The 19,696-nt window shown below is 47.3% G+C and overlaps 1 protein-coding gene across 2 annotated transcripts in view; it reads right to left on the reverse strand.

The window, feature by feature from the left end:
• MYO10 (myosin X) overlaps positions 1-19,696 on the reverse strand; it is a 95,719-nt gene that overhangs the window by 54,178 nt on the left and 21,845 nt on the right. Inside the window, exons 7-16 of one of the 2 annotated variants that reach the window (XM_012721828.1) lie at positions 19,078-19,207; positions 17,459-17,577; positions 16,336-16,482; positions 16,042-16,142; positions 15,879-15,945; positions 14,981-15,073; positions 14,538-14,606; positions 14,284-14,366; positions 11,499-11,607; positions 10,216-10,296 (exon numbers count right to left, since the gene is read on the reverse strand). In XM_012721828.1, the coding sequence (XP_012577282.1) occupies positions 10,216-10,296; positions 11,499-11,607; positions 14,284-14,366; positions 14,538-14,606; positions 14,981-15,073; positions 15,879-15,945; positions 16,042-16,142; positions 16,336-16,482; positions 17,459-17,577; positions 19,078-19,207 (999 nt within the window). Of the gene's footprint in view, positions 1-10,215; positions 10,297-11,498; positions 11,608-14,283; positions 14,367-14,537; positions 14,607-14,980; positions 15,074-15,878; positions 15,946-16,041; positions 16,143-16,335; positions 16,483-17,458; positions 17,606-19,077; positions 19,208-19,696 lie in introns of those variants that run through there. The other variant, XM_012721829.1, reaches the window with a different exon arrangement.

A 19,696-nucleotide genomic window follows, 5' to 3' on the forward strand; every position in this document is an offset into this window, starting at 1 on the left:
AACAGTCTTGAATGTGAACAGGTATTTATGCTCACAAGGAATTGTCTATAACATAAAGGGCGAAAAAATCCAGTAATAGAAATCTGACTTATAGTTACTGATAGAATTCTATACAGCCTTGAAAAAGAGCATGGGACTGTTTTAAGATGTTTTCAAAAACAGGTTGCAAAATTAAGATAGACTATCATTCCAGTTTAGATAATAAGCATTTGTACAAGCACACCTATACACAGTTGTCCTGGGTAGCAAAGTTACAGGTAACGGTGATGTTAAGTTTTTGTTATTTTGCTTCATTTTCTAAATAGTATATAATTAACAAGCACTGCCTCTATATTGGGGACGGGCGGGGGCTAGGGATAGTAACGACAGCAGTGGTATTTTTCTTATTGTTGGTATTATTACATATCGTATTGTTAGTATTATTGCAGCAGTGTTCTGAATATCAGGTAAAACAGGGGCTGAAAGAATACGGAAACACCCCAGGGTCAAAGGTGAACACAGGAAAAGCAGAGGAAAGGTGGAGACACTTCGCCAAGGCTGTGAGCAAATCCAGGGGTCCACCTTTGGGGCCCAGCACCACTTGTACCCGCCACGGCTATTCTACCCTCTGAAGTCCGGCCTCAAGCCCACCCCTAGGTTCCTCAGCTGTGGAGAAGAATCAGCACTCGTGCAAACGAGTCCTGTGCACAGCTGCTGGGTGAGTAGCGGCCAGCTGGAGAACAAAGTCACTAAGAGAAATCACCCATTCAGAAAGTGCCCGTGAAAATGCTAATTTGGGGCCACTTGTGCGAGACCACTACTCCCCCACTGTCTGCAGGAGACAGACAGACAACACGGGAACTGGCTGGGCCGGAATGCTGGGTGGGGACCCGCGCTCCAGACTGGAGCAACTCACCAAGTGGGCCCCCCAAAACTGCAAGCTGGAGGCTACAGTCGGGGGGCTGTGCTCCCCAATTGCTGGGCAGAGTTTACCCTCTTGCCAGCTGGCACCTACCGGGTGAGAATCGGCATGGCAGACTGCGTTGGGGGGGTTGCTTTCTAACTGCAGTCATCAAACACAACCTTCAGTGGGCCTTACTGGAGAAATCTTTCGGTATTCTCTCACTCAAGCTTTCCCACAATTTGCAAATATTCAAATGTCCATGGGCTTCTGGAACCACATAATTGAACTATACAGAAAAACAGCTGGGAAAATCCAAGAAAGTTAACCTTAAGAGGCAGAAACTGGTGGTACTTTCCCAGACCATTTAATACCCCATACCTTTCTCTTAAGCTGGTAATTAATTTCACGTTAATTACTGTGCAGACATGAAAAAAAAAACGGGTGGTAACATTTGCTCTTCACTTAGCACTAGGGACTTACTTCAAGGAAGGGAGTTTCAGCTAAATAGCAGTCAACCGCATTATTATTCATTCCTTTTAAATGTAATTCCATTTCTAATGAAAGACCACCTTCCCCATTTAAAACTCTCACTCCCTCCAAAGGCACTTTTAGCAACTGAATAGCCAAGGACGGAACACATTCATGGGTCCGGCAGCGGAGGCTAGAGATTAGCATTTTAGTCTTTCTTAGGTTCCTTCCTGGGGTGGGGGTGGGACAGCAACTTCTGGGAATAAGAATCTCAACAAAAAGTGCCTCGTCAGGTTTCTCCTGGCGGGTTGCAAAATCCTGGCAAGTGTCTGCTTGCTTTAGACAAGCACAGAATATTCAACAGATGACCACTCAACGCCTGCAAGTCTGACATCTCTGTATCGTGTACCAGTCAGTTGATAACACAAGGTAGAAAGAAATCTTGTGCAGACTTCTTTACAGGCTCCTACAAAGCCTGAGGCAAGGAAGTGCCTCAAGACCAGAGCATAAACTTCTAGAGACAGATTCTTTGAAATACCAAATTCAAACGAAAGGAACCTCAACTAGAATCTAACACTGGAGATGATTTTTCTCAGGAGAATTTCGTAGCAAAAAGAGATCGTGGCATCTGAGAAGTGGGTCGCATTTGCCTTCCAATTGCCCAAGCAATCAAAACCGTACCCATCTGTTTAGAAATGAACTGTTTCTGGCGCTTGGAAGCAAAACCGGTTACTCTTAGGCTTAAAAAAGTTCCTCGGCAAAATTCGGCAATCACGCCAAGGAACGTGAAACTGTTAAGCAGTGCAAAGAAAGAGAAAAACCCCTACCTTGGATTTCTTCCCCCCCTTCAGTTTTTGTCCGCTGTAAACGTCTGCATCGTTAGTAGTCCAGCTACGAGCCTCTGAAGCCACAGACACAAAACGAGCTTTCTTCGCCTGGCTGGGGTTCCCGGCCTTTTATGTGGTGTCTCAGGCTCTGCTCGCTTAATTCATTCCTCATTCTACTGAAAGCCAGTCCAGTCAGGGGAGGCTGGCGGGATGGCGACTGCTGAAGATTCGGGGCTACAGGCGTCAGCTCACCGCCTTACCACCCCCCAAACTAGGAAGAGACTTTTCTAAACCCAAGGACTCTTGATTTTAAAAAAGGGGAAAATGTCCCAGGACAAAATGAAGCCATTTAGTTGTGACCTTGAAAGTCTGCCTGGGAACTGCACTCTCCTCTGGGCTATTTATCCCAGTCTTCACTTAGCAGGACTGAATAGTTGCCACGACAACCGGGTAAACAGGATTCAAGTGACCACGGATGGGTTCTCTGAGATTGTTTTGCTTAGGGAGAAGAATGGTGGCTTCAATGCTTCCTTTAACTGCAATTTCCTGGCAAGGAAGAGCTCCTTTTTACATGTCCCCTGCAGGTGATGGTCTCCAAAGTAAAAGATGCTGTAGCACCTGGCTTTGGTTCCAGGAGAACAGGCAGCAGGAGGGGTCACCAGAGAGACAAAGGTTGCCGAGAATGCCAGGTGGCATTTTCCTTTAGCAATTATAGGAGCCACCTCGAATGTCCGTAAGACAGACTGCTGGCACTCAACAGGTTGGTAACTAATTTTAAAAACTGTATCTTTCTTTGAGGTAACTGTACGTATTTTGGGGTGTACCATCATCCCTCTCAGATGTATACTGCCTTTCGCACACAATCACCAACCTACCCAAAATCTTCCACGTTAGTCCCCAGGGCCCCCTTCTCCCTTTACTTTGCAGGCATCACCTTCCCTCTCTGGCAGCCCTGACTCTCCAGTCAAATTTCTAGTGTTTGCTTTGGGTTTGGCTTTGTCTGTGCCTTTGTTTCTCAACAGATGAGTGGATCCATCTGGTAGTTGTCCTCCTTCTGACTTAACTGCACTGAGCATAATTCACCCCAGTTCTATCCATGGTGTCACAAATGGCAGGAATTCATCTTTTTTATAGCCCAGTCCTATTCGATTGTGTACACATGCCGCATTTCTCCATCCACCCATCTGTCCTTGAATGCTTACACTGTTTTCACACCCTGGCTCTTGTGAATAGTGCTGCAATGAACACCTTTCTCCCTGAATTACAATCAGGTAGTTCTAAGCCTCCTAGCTCCCCGGTTCACCTGCAGCTGGCTGCCTTATTTTTCCACTTACTGTCTTCATCATAATATACTTTGCTATGCTATCCTGTGCAACAGAAAGCTCATTCTTACGGTCTCCTCTGGCCTGGCCACCAGAAAATGTCCGGTTCTCATAGAACTTCACCTCCTTATCAACAGGTCAGAACGGCTGACATCCAGACGGCAGGCTGCATCTGTCAAAACTCAAAGCAGTGAATGGCACAGGGAAGCTGAACTTCCGGCTTTGACCTTAACTTGCCGATACTGGTGCACTGGTTAAAACTATGCCAGGCAGATGCAAGGTCTTAATAAAAGCAGAATGTGTGTGTGTGTGTGTGTGTGTGTGTGTGTGAACTGTGTGGCATGTGATAATAGGAATCTGTCCTGTAAGTTCAAATTTTCTGCAAATTGAAAGGAGGTCTAAAATAAAGGATTAATTTAAAAAATGGATATAAAAATCATCTTTCAACAGTGTCGGACTCGAGATAATTTCCCCAAAGGTGATGCCTGTGGTGTGACAACTTGCTAAAGGTTTGTGATCTACAACCAAAAGAAAAGATCCCCCAACAGTCTTAGACTTTTCCATGATTTCAATAGCATTTTTATTAAAGATTTATTTTATTTATGTATGCATGCAAAAGCTGAGGTATAGACCAGAGGTAGGTGGGGTATGAGAGGATTCCCCAGAGACAGAGTGGGGAGCAGAGCAGGAGGTTGACTGAAATCCACTGCTGAGGGGAGCAGCAGGGGAGACAGGTGAGGTCTGCTGCTCCAAGTGTGGTCAGCTCCCTGACCGGGATCAAACAGAAATGGCTGTGGACAGCTTCAGACTGCTGAGATTTAACCCCTTGCACCATCAGGGAGCACCTATTTCAGCAACATTTGGGGTTCATGTATGAGGGTGAAGCTGTAAAAATAGGGAGCCTGTTCCCCAGGTACAGTACTGTTACGTGGTGGAGAGCAGCTGTTTCATGCCAAGTCGCCTCACTGGTGGCTACAGCAGCAGCCCCTCCCCCCACCCCTCACGGATCCTTCCCTGCAGGATCCATCATCTACACCTAGGTACAACCAGCAAGCACCAAGGACTGCTTGGAGCTGGGGGCCAGAAGGGCACCCCGCACACACCTCTGGGCTTTCTGCTGCAGCCTACTGCTTCCTGGGTCCTGCCCGGCACCCCTCAGTCTCCTCAACCTGGCATGCGCCTGACCTGGCACTCTGCTGTCCCGCTGCGGGGCAGAGCCTGCTGCGCCCTCGGCGTGGTGCCTAGATACCCACTCCGGCTCTGCAGACCCCCCAGAGGGAGACAGGGTGCCTGTACATGTAGCTGTGGGAAGCCATCCCGGGCAGGGGTAGAAATAATAACGAGGCAGGGGAGCACGTGGGTCACAAGGCCAGTGGTTCAAGCCCAGCAGCCTGCAGCTTAACTGTTGGGAGTGACCAAAGATTTACTGACAAGGACTGAATTGGGGCGGTAAGAATTGAGCCTTGCATCAAGCTTGATAAAGTGGTAGTAAACTCATCTTGAGATCCTGGATGGGACTAGCTGACGGTGATAACGAACTGGGCCTCACATCAAGGACACAGCGATGAGTCACCCCTTTGGAATCTGAGTTTAGAATCTATATAAGAGACCCTTCCCCCTTATTGAGGGGGCAGTAGCTGCGGACCCCACTCTAGGGGCTCCGTCTCAGCTGCTGTCCGGGAGCAATAAACTCTGCTTGCTCAGCCAGTTTCTGCCTCCCGCCTTCCTTTCTTGCGGCTGGTCACAGAAGTTGGGACAAAACATTAATGTGCTGAGTGAACAAACACTGGGAGACAAAACTCTGCTCAGGTGGCTGCTGACTAGCCAGGAGAGGTGAGCTGGCGCATATGGAGAGCATCCACAGGGCCCTCCCTGCTGGCACTGGGTTAGGTCTCAGTGTAACAGGGGTGTCCCTAGGAAAAGGGGAAGTTCCCAGGTTCCCTGCCCACCCAGAAGGAGGGAGGAGCTGAGCAGAGAAAAAGGAAAGAGAAGGAAGCAGGATGGAGAGCCAGAGGAGACCTGAGGAAGCCACATGGAGCAGCGAGCACGTGATGAAGAAACCGCGCTTGTTTCCTGACCCTGGACTGGCTAAGGCAGATGTGGGTGAGAGACCTGTAGGGAGGTGACTATGGCCGTGTTTATATTGATTTAGATTTTATTCTTTTCCCCCCAGACTTGTCTAGCCCTGTCTGACCCTTTCCTATGGGTCCCGGCCAGAAGGTGCTTTAGTCTTGGGGCAGCTTTCAGGCCTTGCTCTGGGCCAGTCCCTTCTGGGTGGACTTTTGCCCACGAGGAGGACGGGTCACTTCAGGTGTTTGATTTAGACACTGCATTCTTTGTCTTCTGTATCGTATACTCACTTCTGTATTGTATTAAAGTCCCTTTTCATTAAAACTTATATGTTTTGCCTTGATGCGGCAGATGGTAGACCCACTTAGAGCAGGCAGGTTTGGGCCTTCAGTGTGCCCCTCTCTCCCTGTCCTGGAACATCAGCACTATGAAACTGTCCACAGCCACTGCAGCAGGAGTTCCATCCCAGGCCAGGGAGGTGACCCACAAGGTGCGGCAGACCTCTCCTGTAGACCTCTCCTATCTCCCCGCTGCTCCCCTCAGCAACTGGCCTGCTCTGCTCCCCACTCTGTCTCTGGTGAATCCTCATACTCTCACATCTCTAGCCTGTACCCCAACTCTTGTATAAATAAATAAGTCTTGTAAAAGAAAAGTATCTGATGTACAGAGCTGCAATAAAGTCTTTTAAAAGAAAATTATCTGACGTACAGAGCTGCAATAGGTGACCGTTCACCTTACTTTCACTTGCCCAGATGAAAACCACAGAATGAGGCAGCAGCAGCACCAATGCTGTGATTTTCCTTCATTCACTCTGCTGCCTCAAGACAGAGGCCCACAGGGCCTTAACAGAGTTCTCACAGGCAGGATCAAAACAAGGGGACCGACTGGACACTGTGACATGGCTGCAGGCCATCAGCACCCAATCACCTGCAAGGTGTGAGACACCCTGGGAGGCAGTTTACAGACCCTCTTGCATCACGTCCATTTCTGGCAGTAATGGCGAGGACCTCACGGGTCCCTCTTCTGCACCCAGACTCCAGCCTCGCCTCGATGTGGATATCCATCTCGCCACGTGCCCAGCTAAACCTTTCTCCAGTACCCACCTGTGCTAGAGGTTTCTTCACCAACTCGGGGGACCCGAGTCCTGCTTTTAGGAGACAGTCTTTGAGCGTATCGTATGTGAGGCTGGATACTTAAAGATGAAGCTGCAGGCGTCCAGGATTTTCTGGACCCCTCGGCTCCTCACAGGAAGTGCACAGGGGTTGGGGGTGGAGTGGGGGGACATGACAGCTTCTATCAGGTGAGACCTGAGACCAGTCTCACAAGGGCCAGGAGGGGGGACAGTGATGCAGGCAGCTGGTTCTCACACTCTGAAGATTTTTCTGATATTTATCAATCCCTCCCCTTCTTTAATTCTATCCTGGAGCTCCTCAGGGTTTTTCTGAGGAATGTTAATGACAGATTTTTCTGACTAGAACTTATTTGCTTAAAAAAACAGGCGTGGGGAAAAGGGAGCTCAGAGGCGTGGGACTCCCTTGGGGAGAAATTCTGAAGGGAGAAAGTGGGTTTTCTTTGATATAGAAATCTCCTGACACTGGTTTGGGAATTTTGGGGGAAGAAACTGCTGCCTAGAGAAACCACAATAGAGAAAAGCTAACAGGTCACATCACCAGCCAAAAATCCTCTAACAAACACAGAAGTCTGCCCTTGGTAAACTCTGAAAACTCCCAGCTTAGTGGAGGATTAAAACCTATCAACAGGTAGGTTGCTTCACTCACTTTGTAACACAGCACCGGGCGCATTTCCCACCACTAAATAAGAAGGGAGTGCTTCTTTAACAACACCCAAGATTAGCTACAAATCATTTATAAAAAGGGCAGAAAGTTCACATATCATCAAATGAATTGTTCCCGCTTTTCAGTTAGTTTCTCTTGGGTCGCACCTGCTTCACAGAGCAACACACAAAAATCCCAAATAAAGAGGGGGTGGGGGGGACCGTTCCCACAAAGGACCTTTAGATTCTTCAGGCCAAGTTCCCATCTGAGTGCCAAACACTGGCTAGGGAGAAGCCCATCTGCCCGGAGGGCGTGAGCTCACACAAGCCAGGCCACGTGGGAGACCGGATCAGGCCAGAAAGCACAAAAGCAGCTACTTTGCTATTCTCTAAGGCCACAGACTTTGCAGCTGCTGTTTTTACCCCCAATTCGGTCACAGAACTTGCCAAACAAACAAGCTGCAGCGGCTGCCAAAGTCCATGATCTGTCTTCTGGAACAAAGCTCGGAATCTCTTCAAACACACCTATGCGAACACAGCCTCTCACGTCCCCAGGACCTCAGTAGGCCAGCAGAGACTGAGGGGGGTGGCCTCACCCCTGGAAGTCAGAAAGATATAGTCCTCTTTTCTGGGACAAAGGAGCTAAAGACATTCCCCCTGAAATTTCCTGAAACATCTATCTCTGGACAAGAGCAAACTTATCCAAATGAAGGCTGTTCATATGCATTGATCATCTGCACTGATGATCATCTGCACTGATCATCACCAGTAAGGCTCTACCATATTTCTAGTGGCACCAAAGGAAAGCTAAGCGAGTCATAACTCGTTATTTTCATATTCTAATTGGCATCTTCACACTGGGGTCACACACACTAGGCTTCAGGCAAGTCGCCTCTCATGTCTGTGCTTTTGCCTTCCAGGTGCCTCAAAGATGATGCCAACATGATTTTCCAAAGTCTTCTACAGCTTGTGTATGCTGAGTATGACTTGGTGTCTGCCACAGGTCGGAGACGGAGGTTGTGAGCCAGCAATGGAAATATGAAGCTGGGCTATTGCATTTTTTAAAATGCAGAAGCCCACACAATAAGGACAATCACTCCTGTGCTAGGAAAACACCAGAAAGAGGCAATTTAATTTCTTCAGTCTTCTGGCTACTGATGTGCAGGCCTAATTTCAAAAGGAAACATTAACTCTTTGTCGCCTAAGAAAGCAAAAACATGGGGACTGAGTTTTTCAAGTTAACATTTTTATCCCTAAAAAACTAAAGAGATAAACTTACCCCCATGTTTACTGGTTATTTACAATAGCCAAGAACTGCCAACAACCCAGATGGCCATGAACTGATGATGGCTAAAAAGATGTGGTGGATATACACAGGCCGGAGTATTATACAGCTATAAAAAAGATGGGAGCCTGTCATTTGCAACAACACATGGACCTAGAGGTAAAATAAATATGGGATAGTATGTTTAGCTAGACAAGAGAAAGACAAATACCTCATGATTTCGCTCACATGTATCTAGGGAAAAAAGTTCACACAAACAAATTTTGGCCTTTAAGATCTCTTAGCAGTGACCAGAATGGAAGGGAGCGGGGGAGGGTAATCGGGAAGAGGACACTGGCACCGGGGAGGCTAGGCGTGGATTTGGCGGTGCCCTTCATGTCATCTATACAGGCTGAGTCATAACCGTGCACACCTGAATCTGACATCCTAGTATAATGCAATGTAACGTCAGGAAAAAGTAACTTAAATTTCTATCTCAGTGTGAGCACTGGCAGCAGCCAGTGCATTATAAACCATGAAGACAGGAAGAAAGACCTCACTGAAACTTTGACCTCCCCCAAGTGGGAAGGTACAGCCCAAGACCCGAGACCTTCAATTGGGAAACAACTTGCACGTTTGAAGGATGAAATAATGGCATTACGATCCCTGTTGCAAAAGAGGAAAGACACTGGCAGAGTTTCAAGTGTAGTGTTGTGTAGACCAAAAACACTAAGCCCACCAACACAGCAAACACTGCACCCAGCCAGAGGAGAGAGACTGGGGTGGACACCAGCGAGCATGCCGAGTGGCCATTTTAACGATTCTTTTTCAAAAAGGTTATTTTTATTTATTTATGCATATAAGAACTGGGGGGTGAGAGGATTCACTGGCGACAGAGTGGGGAGCAGAACAGGTGGATCTACTGAAGCACACTGATGAGGGGAGCAGCTGGGTGACAGGAGAGATCTGCTGCACCCTGTGGTCAGCTCCCTGGCTGGGGATGGAACTAGTGCTGCAGTGGCTGTGGAGAGCTTCACAGTGCTGAGACTTAACCCCTGCATCACCACTGAGGTCCCAATTTTCTTGTGTCAAATAGCTCTTGCTTTCTCAATGGGCACGCACTCTCATGGTGAGCCTGACAGACAAACACAACCATCACGAGTCTTCTAACCAGTCACAACCATCTTGTTCAAGCATTCAGTCTTCCTATTTGGAAAACAGTCTCTTTAACACATTTACCAGAAAACAAAATGAAATTAAGAAATCAACAAGAAAATATACACTATTTATTCTAAGAGGTCTATAATACTATAATACTCGGGTGCTTACACAAGTATTTGGATCTGAATGCTTAAAAACTAAAAAGCAAAGGTTTGACAATATTCTCTTTAAAAAAAAATACTGCCTTTTAAATTAGATTTCTGGAAGTTTAATGGCATCATTCGAACCGAGAGATAACGAGAACTTTTGCATTTGATGTTGGGTTATAACAACATTTCATACATTTTGAACCTTCCATAACGAAAGGACGTTGGAGAAACTGTGAGTAACCACCCCACGCAGAGTCCTTAAAGACAGCATCTGGGTCTAAATTCTGTAAGCCTTACCTTTTGCATGTTTGGCTTGATGCAGCGAACAAAGAAAGGATTAGAGGAGCTTAGCGTGGCCATCAAGGAGTGCAGCGAGTCCTGTGGAAAGGACAAAGTCCGGTTGATTTAGCCTTGTATCATGTCATTCCTTACATTTCTCGGTGTCCTCGGCATTTCTCAGAAACAACAGTTTGAAACAACATAAGGCATCAGAGTGACAATATTCTTTAGTTCTGATTACGTCATTCTACTCAAAGCGAAGAAAGTGCAATTCATTGTCTTGAAGTTCAAAACTCTTTATAAGGCCCTTGAAATAATACTGTTTCTAAAAAAAAAATGTGCTAATAAAAAATAAATAACCCTGGGCTTTTCCAAAATTTAATATAAAACACCTGAGATGGAGTCATTGTAGTTATCCCTACTGACTTATTTCCATCAAAAACACAGCCTCTCCCAATACTCCGAGGGTTTTTACTCATAATCTCTCACTTCCACTGTCAAATAACCAGGCAGGCCAATCTTCTGTAATTCTGCTTTCTTTTTGAGAAGTTTTTAATAGGGAAGAATTTTTGGCATTTGCCCAAGTAGAGGTGCATGGAGTGAGGACGCATAATACACCCAGCTCATGGCTAATCTCAGTTGATCCGCCAGTCTTTGTCCTGTGCATCTACCCCCTTGTAGAAAAGCACCCCCTGACACTGTCACTGCACCCCTCAGTATTTCAGCATGTTGTTCAAACACACATATGCATCAGAGTATCATCACTAAGTTAGTATGAATTTCTCGCCATCAATATTAAAATGTGCATGTCTCAAGTTTCCTATGAAAATACTCCATTGTCTCAAATGTCATAATTTTTATTTTTTTTAAAGACTTATTTTTATTTATGCGTATGAGAACTGAAGAATTTTATGTATGCATACAAGAATTGAAAATTGGTTTTGGGTGTATGTGAAGTCTGACGTGGGCCAGACTGCGGGGGTAAGAGGCTTCACTAGAGATAGGGTGGGGAGCAGAACAGGCAGATCACTGCAATTCACTGCGGAGGGGAGCAGCAGGGAGACAGGAGGGAGCTGCTGTGCAGGTGGGTCACTCCCTGGCTGGGGATCAAACTCAGGCCACAGCAGTGACAGCCCTGACACTTGGTCCCGAGGCTAAGAGAGAGGCCCCTGAAACGGTCTGCTTTAAAGCGATGATACAAATGCTAAAAATAAATACTCACAGACTTCACATGCACCCAGTTCCACCTGTCAGTTCTCAAAAGTCGCAGCGAGACGGACTCACGGCGCCAGCAGACTCACCTTGAACTGCGAGCTGACCGTGGGCCTCCGGTGCTTGCTCCCGCATTTCAGGGTATCTTGGTTATTGCGGCTTGAAACGTGTTCAAATAGGTCATAGATGAAGTCGAATCTGTGTGGGCAGAGAGCAGGAGGACCGTGAGGGGCACACACCCAATTATTAGCAGCTGGATGACTGTAATTATACTGCATTTTCCCACTGACAGTAACATGGCGGCCAAGCAGAGCTAAGATGGCGTCCAGAGATCTCCAACCCACATGGCTGCCCGTGTGGAGACCCCAGCCAACACCTAACGCCCCGGGAGCCCTGGAGTCTCGCAGGAGGGCGGCGGACTGGATGAAGGGGCCCCAGATGAGAAGCCACTACGGAATACCGCGTGGGTTTCCGAAGCCTCATGCCCCTGCTGTGTGAGAAGACGGTTATTTCCCAAATCTCGTGAAGTCTGGGGGCTCCAACCGGATGGCACCTGGAAAGGCGCGAACGCCAGCGAGGTAGAAACGGGTTCAAATCCTGCCAGGGGAGGGTGGGGGAGGGTTAGAAAGGGCGCTCGTATTTTGAAATGGCTTGTTCAACACTGTCCTTTGGAGCAACGTTTCCACCTGAGCTTTTCACCTGTTTTTGAAATCCGTCCCTTCCAAGGAGAAAATGTGACGCTTGTGCAAAAAGCGGGTAATAAATTGCTGCCCCCCCCTTCACGTTTAAATGACAAATCTAAGGATTAGGATTGACTTTTTGGTTTTGCCTTGTTTTTAATGGCCATTTTGTCTTTCAGGCTGGGACTGTGTGATGTTTTACATGGCCAAGACAAGCCATGACTTCGTGCAAAATAACTGCAGGCAAGATACAAAATTTCTTTCTCTCTCCCAGACCCTCTCTCCCGGGCTCCTGCCTCCGCCCCTCCCCAGCAGTCAGATAGAGAAGAGACACATCTGACACTTCCTTTAGGCCTCATTTTCCACCCGGAGAATGGAGGTCATTTTAGAATTGACCTTTTAGCACTGGGGTGAGAATAAAATGAGAAAATACACAGCAGGCAAAGAGTGGTGCCTGGCTCTTCCTACATATGGCCACTCGCTGCAGCTATTAAGCTTCCTATAAAATCCATCGCCGCTACTAATAAAAGTCCAGACTTCTCAGTAACTTCTTTTATCTCCTTTGCATGACTGATGGGCTCCGCTGGGAAGGCGGGTTTGGGTCTTGGCTGTGACCAAGACCATGTCAGGGCATCTGCACCCCGGGGTGACAATGTCACTTCCCATGTAGTTACCCCAACACATTTGTAACTGAGGGTGCTGTTTAATGCCCAACCTTTGAAGTTGAGCCTTTTGGAGAAAGGATTTGATTCCATGAAAAATGTCACAGATGCCAGCGATGAGACAGCAAAGCAGGCAAGCAGCCCAAGCCCGCCTGCCCCAGAGACCAGCGGTGGGGACCGCAAGTTCACGGTCCCAAAACACGCAACTTCTTGCAGCGATGGTCCCCTCGCCCCTGCCAGCTTTCCAGAACAACAAAATGCACCTGCTTAATGGAGATGCTGCTTTTATTTAAATGTACTGCGTTGATAACTAAGAGGCTGCTTTGATATGCAGCAAGTTGTGGTATTTTTAGAACACTGTCATTTTGACAGGTCTGAAAACTCTTCTAAAAATAAAAATAACTGCCAACATTGTAAATAGGAAAACAAGTGGAAAGCTGCAACACTTCTTCTAATCCTGAGCTTCTTGGCTAACACTCTGGGTGGGTGCCCCTTGACCCCCAATTATCTGGGGGACAGGCTGGCCACCCACTATGAACATCTCTATGAAGATTACAGCTTTTTTTTTTTTTTTAAGATTTAGTTATTTATGCATATAAGAACTGGGGTACAGGCCAGAGGTGTAGGGGGTGAGAGGATTCACCAGAGACAGAGGGGGGAGCAGAACAGGTGGCTCGACTAAAATCCATTGCTGAGGGGAGCAGCGGAGAGATAGGAGATGTCTATGGTGTCCTGTGGGTCACTCCCTGGCTGGGGATCGAACTCATGCTTCAGTCTCCACCATGGAGACTACTGAAGATTACAGCTTTTTAGTGACTGGGCTACCTGCTTTCCCTGGACAGTATTTGTTTCTGTTCTAATTCATGCTGCATCTGGAACATCTGGAACTTACTGAAAAGTGTGGGATTACTTCTCTTTCCAGACTCCTGGTTTAACACATATAAATACCTAAGTTAGTCATTAAAAGTTTCTGCACATTTCCCTTAACTATTGATTTCATAGTGTGAATTTACAACTCACAAATGAATAAATGGAGGGATAATGAATTTATAATTTTGCCTAAATTAGTATTTTCCCAGACTAGTATTTTCCTTTTCACTCTCCAGTGACATTCTGGTCCTGCAAAACCAAGGCTGAGATCAAGTACACACAGAGCTCTAAGCTTGTTTTAAAGAAAGCAGGTCAGACTGGTTGGGAGCGTAGGTGCCAAGCAGACCAGATGAGAACGAGGCCCTACAGCATTCTGGTTACCTGTTGTCAGTTCTGGGCCAATCATTTCACCGGCCCGTGTCTTAACTTCTCATCTGTATTACGGGATTAATAATGTCTAACTCTTGGGTTAACTGTTCTTATGTTTCCTATGGAACAGTAGTTAGAGCTACTATTATAATTTTACCTTGGGTCACTTTATTGATGAAAAATTGGCTAGGAAAAATGATGATACATCTACTTGTTCCCCTTTTTCTATGTTCGTGAAGTAAAAAGCAGTCACATAAATGTTGCTTTGATGTTTCGGGAAGGGCCAGACCTACCGGCTTTCTCTAAGCAAGTTGAGCAGATCGTCTCTAAAGGTATCTCTGTTCTTCTCCAGGATGCCCCGGACATCATACTGAACCTGGTTTGAAAAAATAAATAAAAATAAAAGAGAAAAGGCTGAAGCACCTTCTTCTGCCAACTAGATCTGTGAGAAGAAGCCATATCAACATTTAGAGTTGGCTTCTGAATTTAGTACTTTTGTCAATACCAATCGCGCAAAACCCAGAAAGAATCTCCATTAAGAAGTTACCTCTCCAGCGTAGTGTTTTACTCCAAAATTGTTGATTGCAACGCGGGGCTTCACGTAAAAGTGGTTATTCTGAAAAGAACAACAAACGCAGTTCTCATTTCACTCAATGGCTTCATAGTGACAAACAGAGAAAACTACGACAGAGTGAACATTTCAAAGCCCACCAGGGGTCTGTGACGTCCTTTATCAAAAACATGAGCTCTTGTCTATTACCACAGCAGGTGAAGAAAGTTGCCCACTGCAGTGACTGGATAGTGAACGCGCATATTCTGATAAGTGCTCCCAACTCTGTCCCCTTGGTTTTAGTTCTAACACCAGAGGAACTTTGGTTTGAGGAAAACCAAACGTGGGAGGCACAGTGGGCCCTGAAGTATCTTCCATGTCATCTTAATCCACAGATGTGCTATGCGGACATAATTAGGAATTGGCAGGCTTTGACATACAGCGTGTTGATTGTGTAACTTCTCCAATAAGGTGCTGTCTGTGGCTTGAGGAAAATGGCTTTCTTCATTAATCAGGGCTAGGAGGCCAAGTTTCTAGAAAAGGAGAAAAAAAAGCTAAATGAATGAAAAACTGAACTTACATCCCTGCACTGTTTTACAACTCAGTTACGCTCCACTATCAAGTAAGTGGTTAAAATGACAGGGATTCTCATTCGTTGGATTGAAAAAAATTCAGACATAACTGAAGACTATAAATTCACGTACAAATATATCATGTAAGAATACTATAAATTCCATGTACAAATATGAAAAACAGGGGCCCTCCCTGGTAGTGCAGTAGTTAAAGTCTCAGCCATCAAGCTATCAGCAGCCACTGCAGCCTGAGTTCAATCCCCAGTCAGGGAGTGACCCCAGGGTGCAGCAGACCCCTCCTGTCTCCTGGCTGCTCCCCTCAGTAGTATGTTTCAGTCAATCTGCCTATTCTGCTCCCCACTCTGTCACTCTCTGGTACCTCTGGCCTGTACCCCATTTCTTGTATGCATGAATAAATAAAAATAAATCTTAAAAAATTGAACCCGCTGCAACTTCTGGACAAAACTTCCACAATCGGTCAATCCCTGAGGTCCAACAGGCTTTTGATGCTGACTTAGAATCTAAGCCAAACCCACCTGCATTGCTGGTTTTCAGATATTGAGTGTTATGAGACAATAGGTCTGGAACGGCCAAGTATTTAAATCTAGCCTTGCACATTTACATTCACGTTTCCAAATGGCCCATTGTGTTCTAAACATTCACATCTTTGATGTGCTTGCTTGCACAAGCTCTTTCGTTCCCATAAATATGAATCAACGCAGCTGGACACCCTTGGGACTGTTACAATTCTCTGACAATGTATTACCTTCTCGATCAAGTCCAGGCATTCTCCATTGTCTACCCAGTCAATATCTTCCCACACTAAGCCTTCTCTGTGGAAAGATTTAAAAGGGAAAGATAAAGTATAGCTTCAAAACTCACTTTTTTTTAAAAAATAAATTTTGAAATGGCATTCTCTGGGTGCTTACCTGCTATATTCCAGTTGTTCTAGAGAAAAGATATGCTTGTTGAAATATTCCTGAAGTTTCTCATTTGCATAGTTGATATTGAACTGCTCAAAGTGGTTAACCTAAGAGGGAATATATCTTTAGTGCTTTCAGTAGTACACAGAAAGGAAAGGTGGGAAGAAAAGTATTTGCAAGAAAGAAGGAACAGATCTGCAGAGAAAAAAAACAAATTTCAAGACCTCGGGTTAAGACCAGCCAATCGGCAGTCAGCGGAGACCTCTTGTGCCCTCCACCCACCCGTTGATGGGCACATACCTCAAAGTTTTCAAATCCAAAGATGTCAAGGATGCCGATGGACTTAAAGTCATCTTTGCCTTTGATTCTGCTGTTGATCTTCTTAATCACCCACTCGAAGCAGCGAGCATAAAGTGCCATGGCGAGCGAGTCTCTGCTGTCCACTGCCTGTCGGGGAGGGCACACGGTCAAGGTCCCAGTGGGCCATGGACCACCGGGACCTCGGTTCTGCGCCACTGGGGTGGCGCCCTAAGCAGGGGAGCACCTGTGCACCCCATCTCAAGTTAACCAACAGCAATCAACAGGAAAACAGAGGCCAAGGGGAACGGGGAGCAGGAGCTCATTTACTCGCTTTCCAGCAGAATTCACCAACAAGCCCTTCTAACATCAGCGGGACGTGGGAAAGAATCCGACTGATCTACACAGCTACGCGTTCCAGGCTGTCACGCTCAGAACAGTAATTAAGACCTGGGCTGTTTTGGGCACCTTCCCTGGTGGCACAATTGGAGAGCAGAGCTACAATGTTGGCTGCAGCCACTTCAGCACGAGTTCGATCCGCAGCCTGGAGCTGACCCAGATGGCACGGCAGACCCCACCTGTCTCCCCGCTGCTCCCCTCAGCAGTGGACTTCGTCCATCTGCCTGTTCTGCTCCCCACTCTGTCCCCGGTGAATCCTCTCACCCCACCCCACCCCACCCCCCGCACCTCTGGCCTGCAGCCCAGGTCTTGTATTCTTGTATGCATAAACAAATCAATCTTTAAAAATAATAAGTAATCATGCTTAGTGAGATAAGCCAGAAAGAGAAAGAAAAATACCGGATGGTTTCACTCATAGCAGGAGTATAATGGACCAGGCGAGAAAATAACAAAAATAATGAACAACCATATACCAGAGACATTTTTGCGGGGGTGGAGTGGGGAATGGGATCAGAAACGGGGTGGGAGGGGTGGGGAGTCGGGGAGGGAAGTGCATGGGATTATGGTGATGGCACATGGGTGACTTGGTGATGGGAAACCCGTGGGGATTACAATCGAGATGGAAAAAAAATGTACAAAATGATGTAAAAATAAACTGTTGTATAATTAAAAAAATAAAAAAAAATAATAAGTAAATAAAGCCAGCTCTGAGGCCGAGAGCATGTACCTGCTGAACACTGAGTGGTGTGAGGATCTCCTCGCCCCTGAGGAACATGGATCTCTGTGTCAGGGCATCTGTGAGCTGCGTCGGGTCCAGCCCGAGTAACTCGGCAGACCTGCCCAGGGCTAGGAAGGAAACCAAGAAAGTGTTAACATACAGGCCCCCAGAGGACAAGCTCCCGCCAGCTGGGGTGAAAGAAGGATACACATTCGCACAGAAAGCAGAGAACATTCCTGATCCCTCAGCAGCACTGAGAATACACATTTATTTCACTGTGGCTTTAAGGCGCTTCCCTCCCTTAACGAGCCCCAGCTTAGGAGCAGAGAAGTAAGTGCTCCTGAGAGTGTGGTCTGAAGGCCCCTGGGGAGACGCCCAAGGAGTTCTGGAGATTTACAAGGTCCTGGCCATTTCCTGTAACACTGCAAGATGTTACTTGCTTTTGCAGGCTCATTCCCTCAGCAGTGCACACATGTTCCACTGGCTACAGGACTTGAGGTGCCTCAGAAAACGGAGAGACCAGTGGGCAATCAGCTGTCCTGAAGGCCAGCTGGCAAAGACGCGTGCCAGCCAGGATCCGGCCAGGGCCAGGGCCAGTCTTCTGGCTCAAAACCGCCTTTATTTTAATATGCAAGGGGTACTCACAGCTGCTTTGAAATGAGTTAAATTTGAAAAACGGCCTTAGGCTTAATTCCCAGTGCGGTATCCAGACACCACCCATCAACAAAGGCTCTCTGGGGCCTCGATGTTTTAAGACAATGATGAGGTTCCAGGGCCCAGGTTTCAAGACTCCCCAACTGGCCGCACGGTTCCTTCCGCTGGGCCACTTTAGCTTTACCGCTGCAGCCCAGCCTCTGTGGCCGCAGCCTCGGCCTGAGGAGCTCAGAGAAACACGTGAAGACCTCAGGAACGTGACACAAGCAGGCTGGACACGTGTGGACTGGTCGAGCCCAGCACACAGCTCTGAGGACATTCCCACGCAGACACCGCCAGGTCCAGGGACAGACCACCCCAGGAGTGCGCGCGGGGGCAGTGAGGAAGCCAGCGTCCCATGGGGAGTGACGCCCCCCCTCAAAAGGGGGCGCAGTGGCGTTAAAGCACTGCACTAAGAAGCTTAAGCCACTTCCGCACGAGTTCGATCCCCGCCTGCCCCGGAGGTGACCACAGGGCGCTGCAGACCTCTCCTGACCCGCCCGCTGCTCCCCTCAGCAGTGTACTTCGTAGATCTGCCTGTTCTGCTCCCCACTCTGTCCCTGGTGAAGCCTCTCACCCTCCGCATCTCTGGCCTGTACCCCAGTTCTGTATGAATAAATAAATAAATCTTTAAAAAAAAAATACAAAGACCTCAGGCGGCCCTAGGCCCCGGCTCTAACCTTCTCTGCTCAGATTTCCTCTTACAGCTCTCACAGCTTGTCTTCCCCTGCCGAGGGAGTGGACGTGGCCACCGCCCGCTCACAGCAACTCCCCAGACGCGCGCCTTTCCTGGCTGGCAGTTCACGCCAACTATGGCTAAAATGCTGTAGCTCACCACAGCCTTGTTTTGGTAAAGGGGACAGGAAGTGTGGTGGTCAAAGTCACGAATAGGAACTTTCTGAGGGGGCTGAGGAGGAGGGTAGGGGCGACCCCACCTGTTTTGAAGGACACCTGTGCCCCCCCGGCGGTGACAAACTCTATGTTGCCCAGGTGTAGTATGCCAGCGAGCAGCCGCAACACCTCCCGCACCTCGTCCTGGCTGAACTGCATGACCGCCATCGCCGTCTGGAGGAAGGAACAGAATGCATTTTTTAAAAAGATTTATTTTCATTTATTTATGCATACAAGAACTGGGGTGAAAGCAAGAAGAGTGGGGGTGTGTGGGAGTATTCACTAGAGACGGTGGGGAGCAGAGCAAGCAGAACAGGCGGGTTGACGGAAATCCACTGCTGAGGGGAGCAGCGGGGAGACAGGGGAGGTCTGCTGTGCCCGTGGGTCAGTCCCTGGCCGGGGATCGAACTTGTGCTACAGTGGCTGCGGACAGCTTCACGGTGCCGAAACTTTTTTTTTAAAATAATATAATAGTTTATTTTTACATGATTTTGTGCATTTTTCCATCTCAGCGGTAATCCCCAAGGGCTTCCCATCTTAGTGCTGAAACTTTCATCCCTCTGTCACCAGGAAGGCCCAGAACAAAAATTTTTTTTTTTAAAGTTTATTTTTACATCATTTTGCACATTTTTTTTTCATCTCCATTATAATCCCCACGGGTTT

This window comes from Condylura cristata, unplaced genomic scaffold, assembly GCF_000260355.1.
Source record: "Condylura cristata isolate star-nosed mole 26May11 unplaced genomic scaffold, ConCri1.0 scaffold00007, whole genome shotgun sequence".
In the NCBI taxonomy this organism is placed as follows: domain Eukaryota; kingdom Metazoa; phylum Chordata; class Mammalia; order Eulipotyphla; family Talpidae; genus Condylura; species Condylura cristata.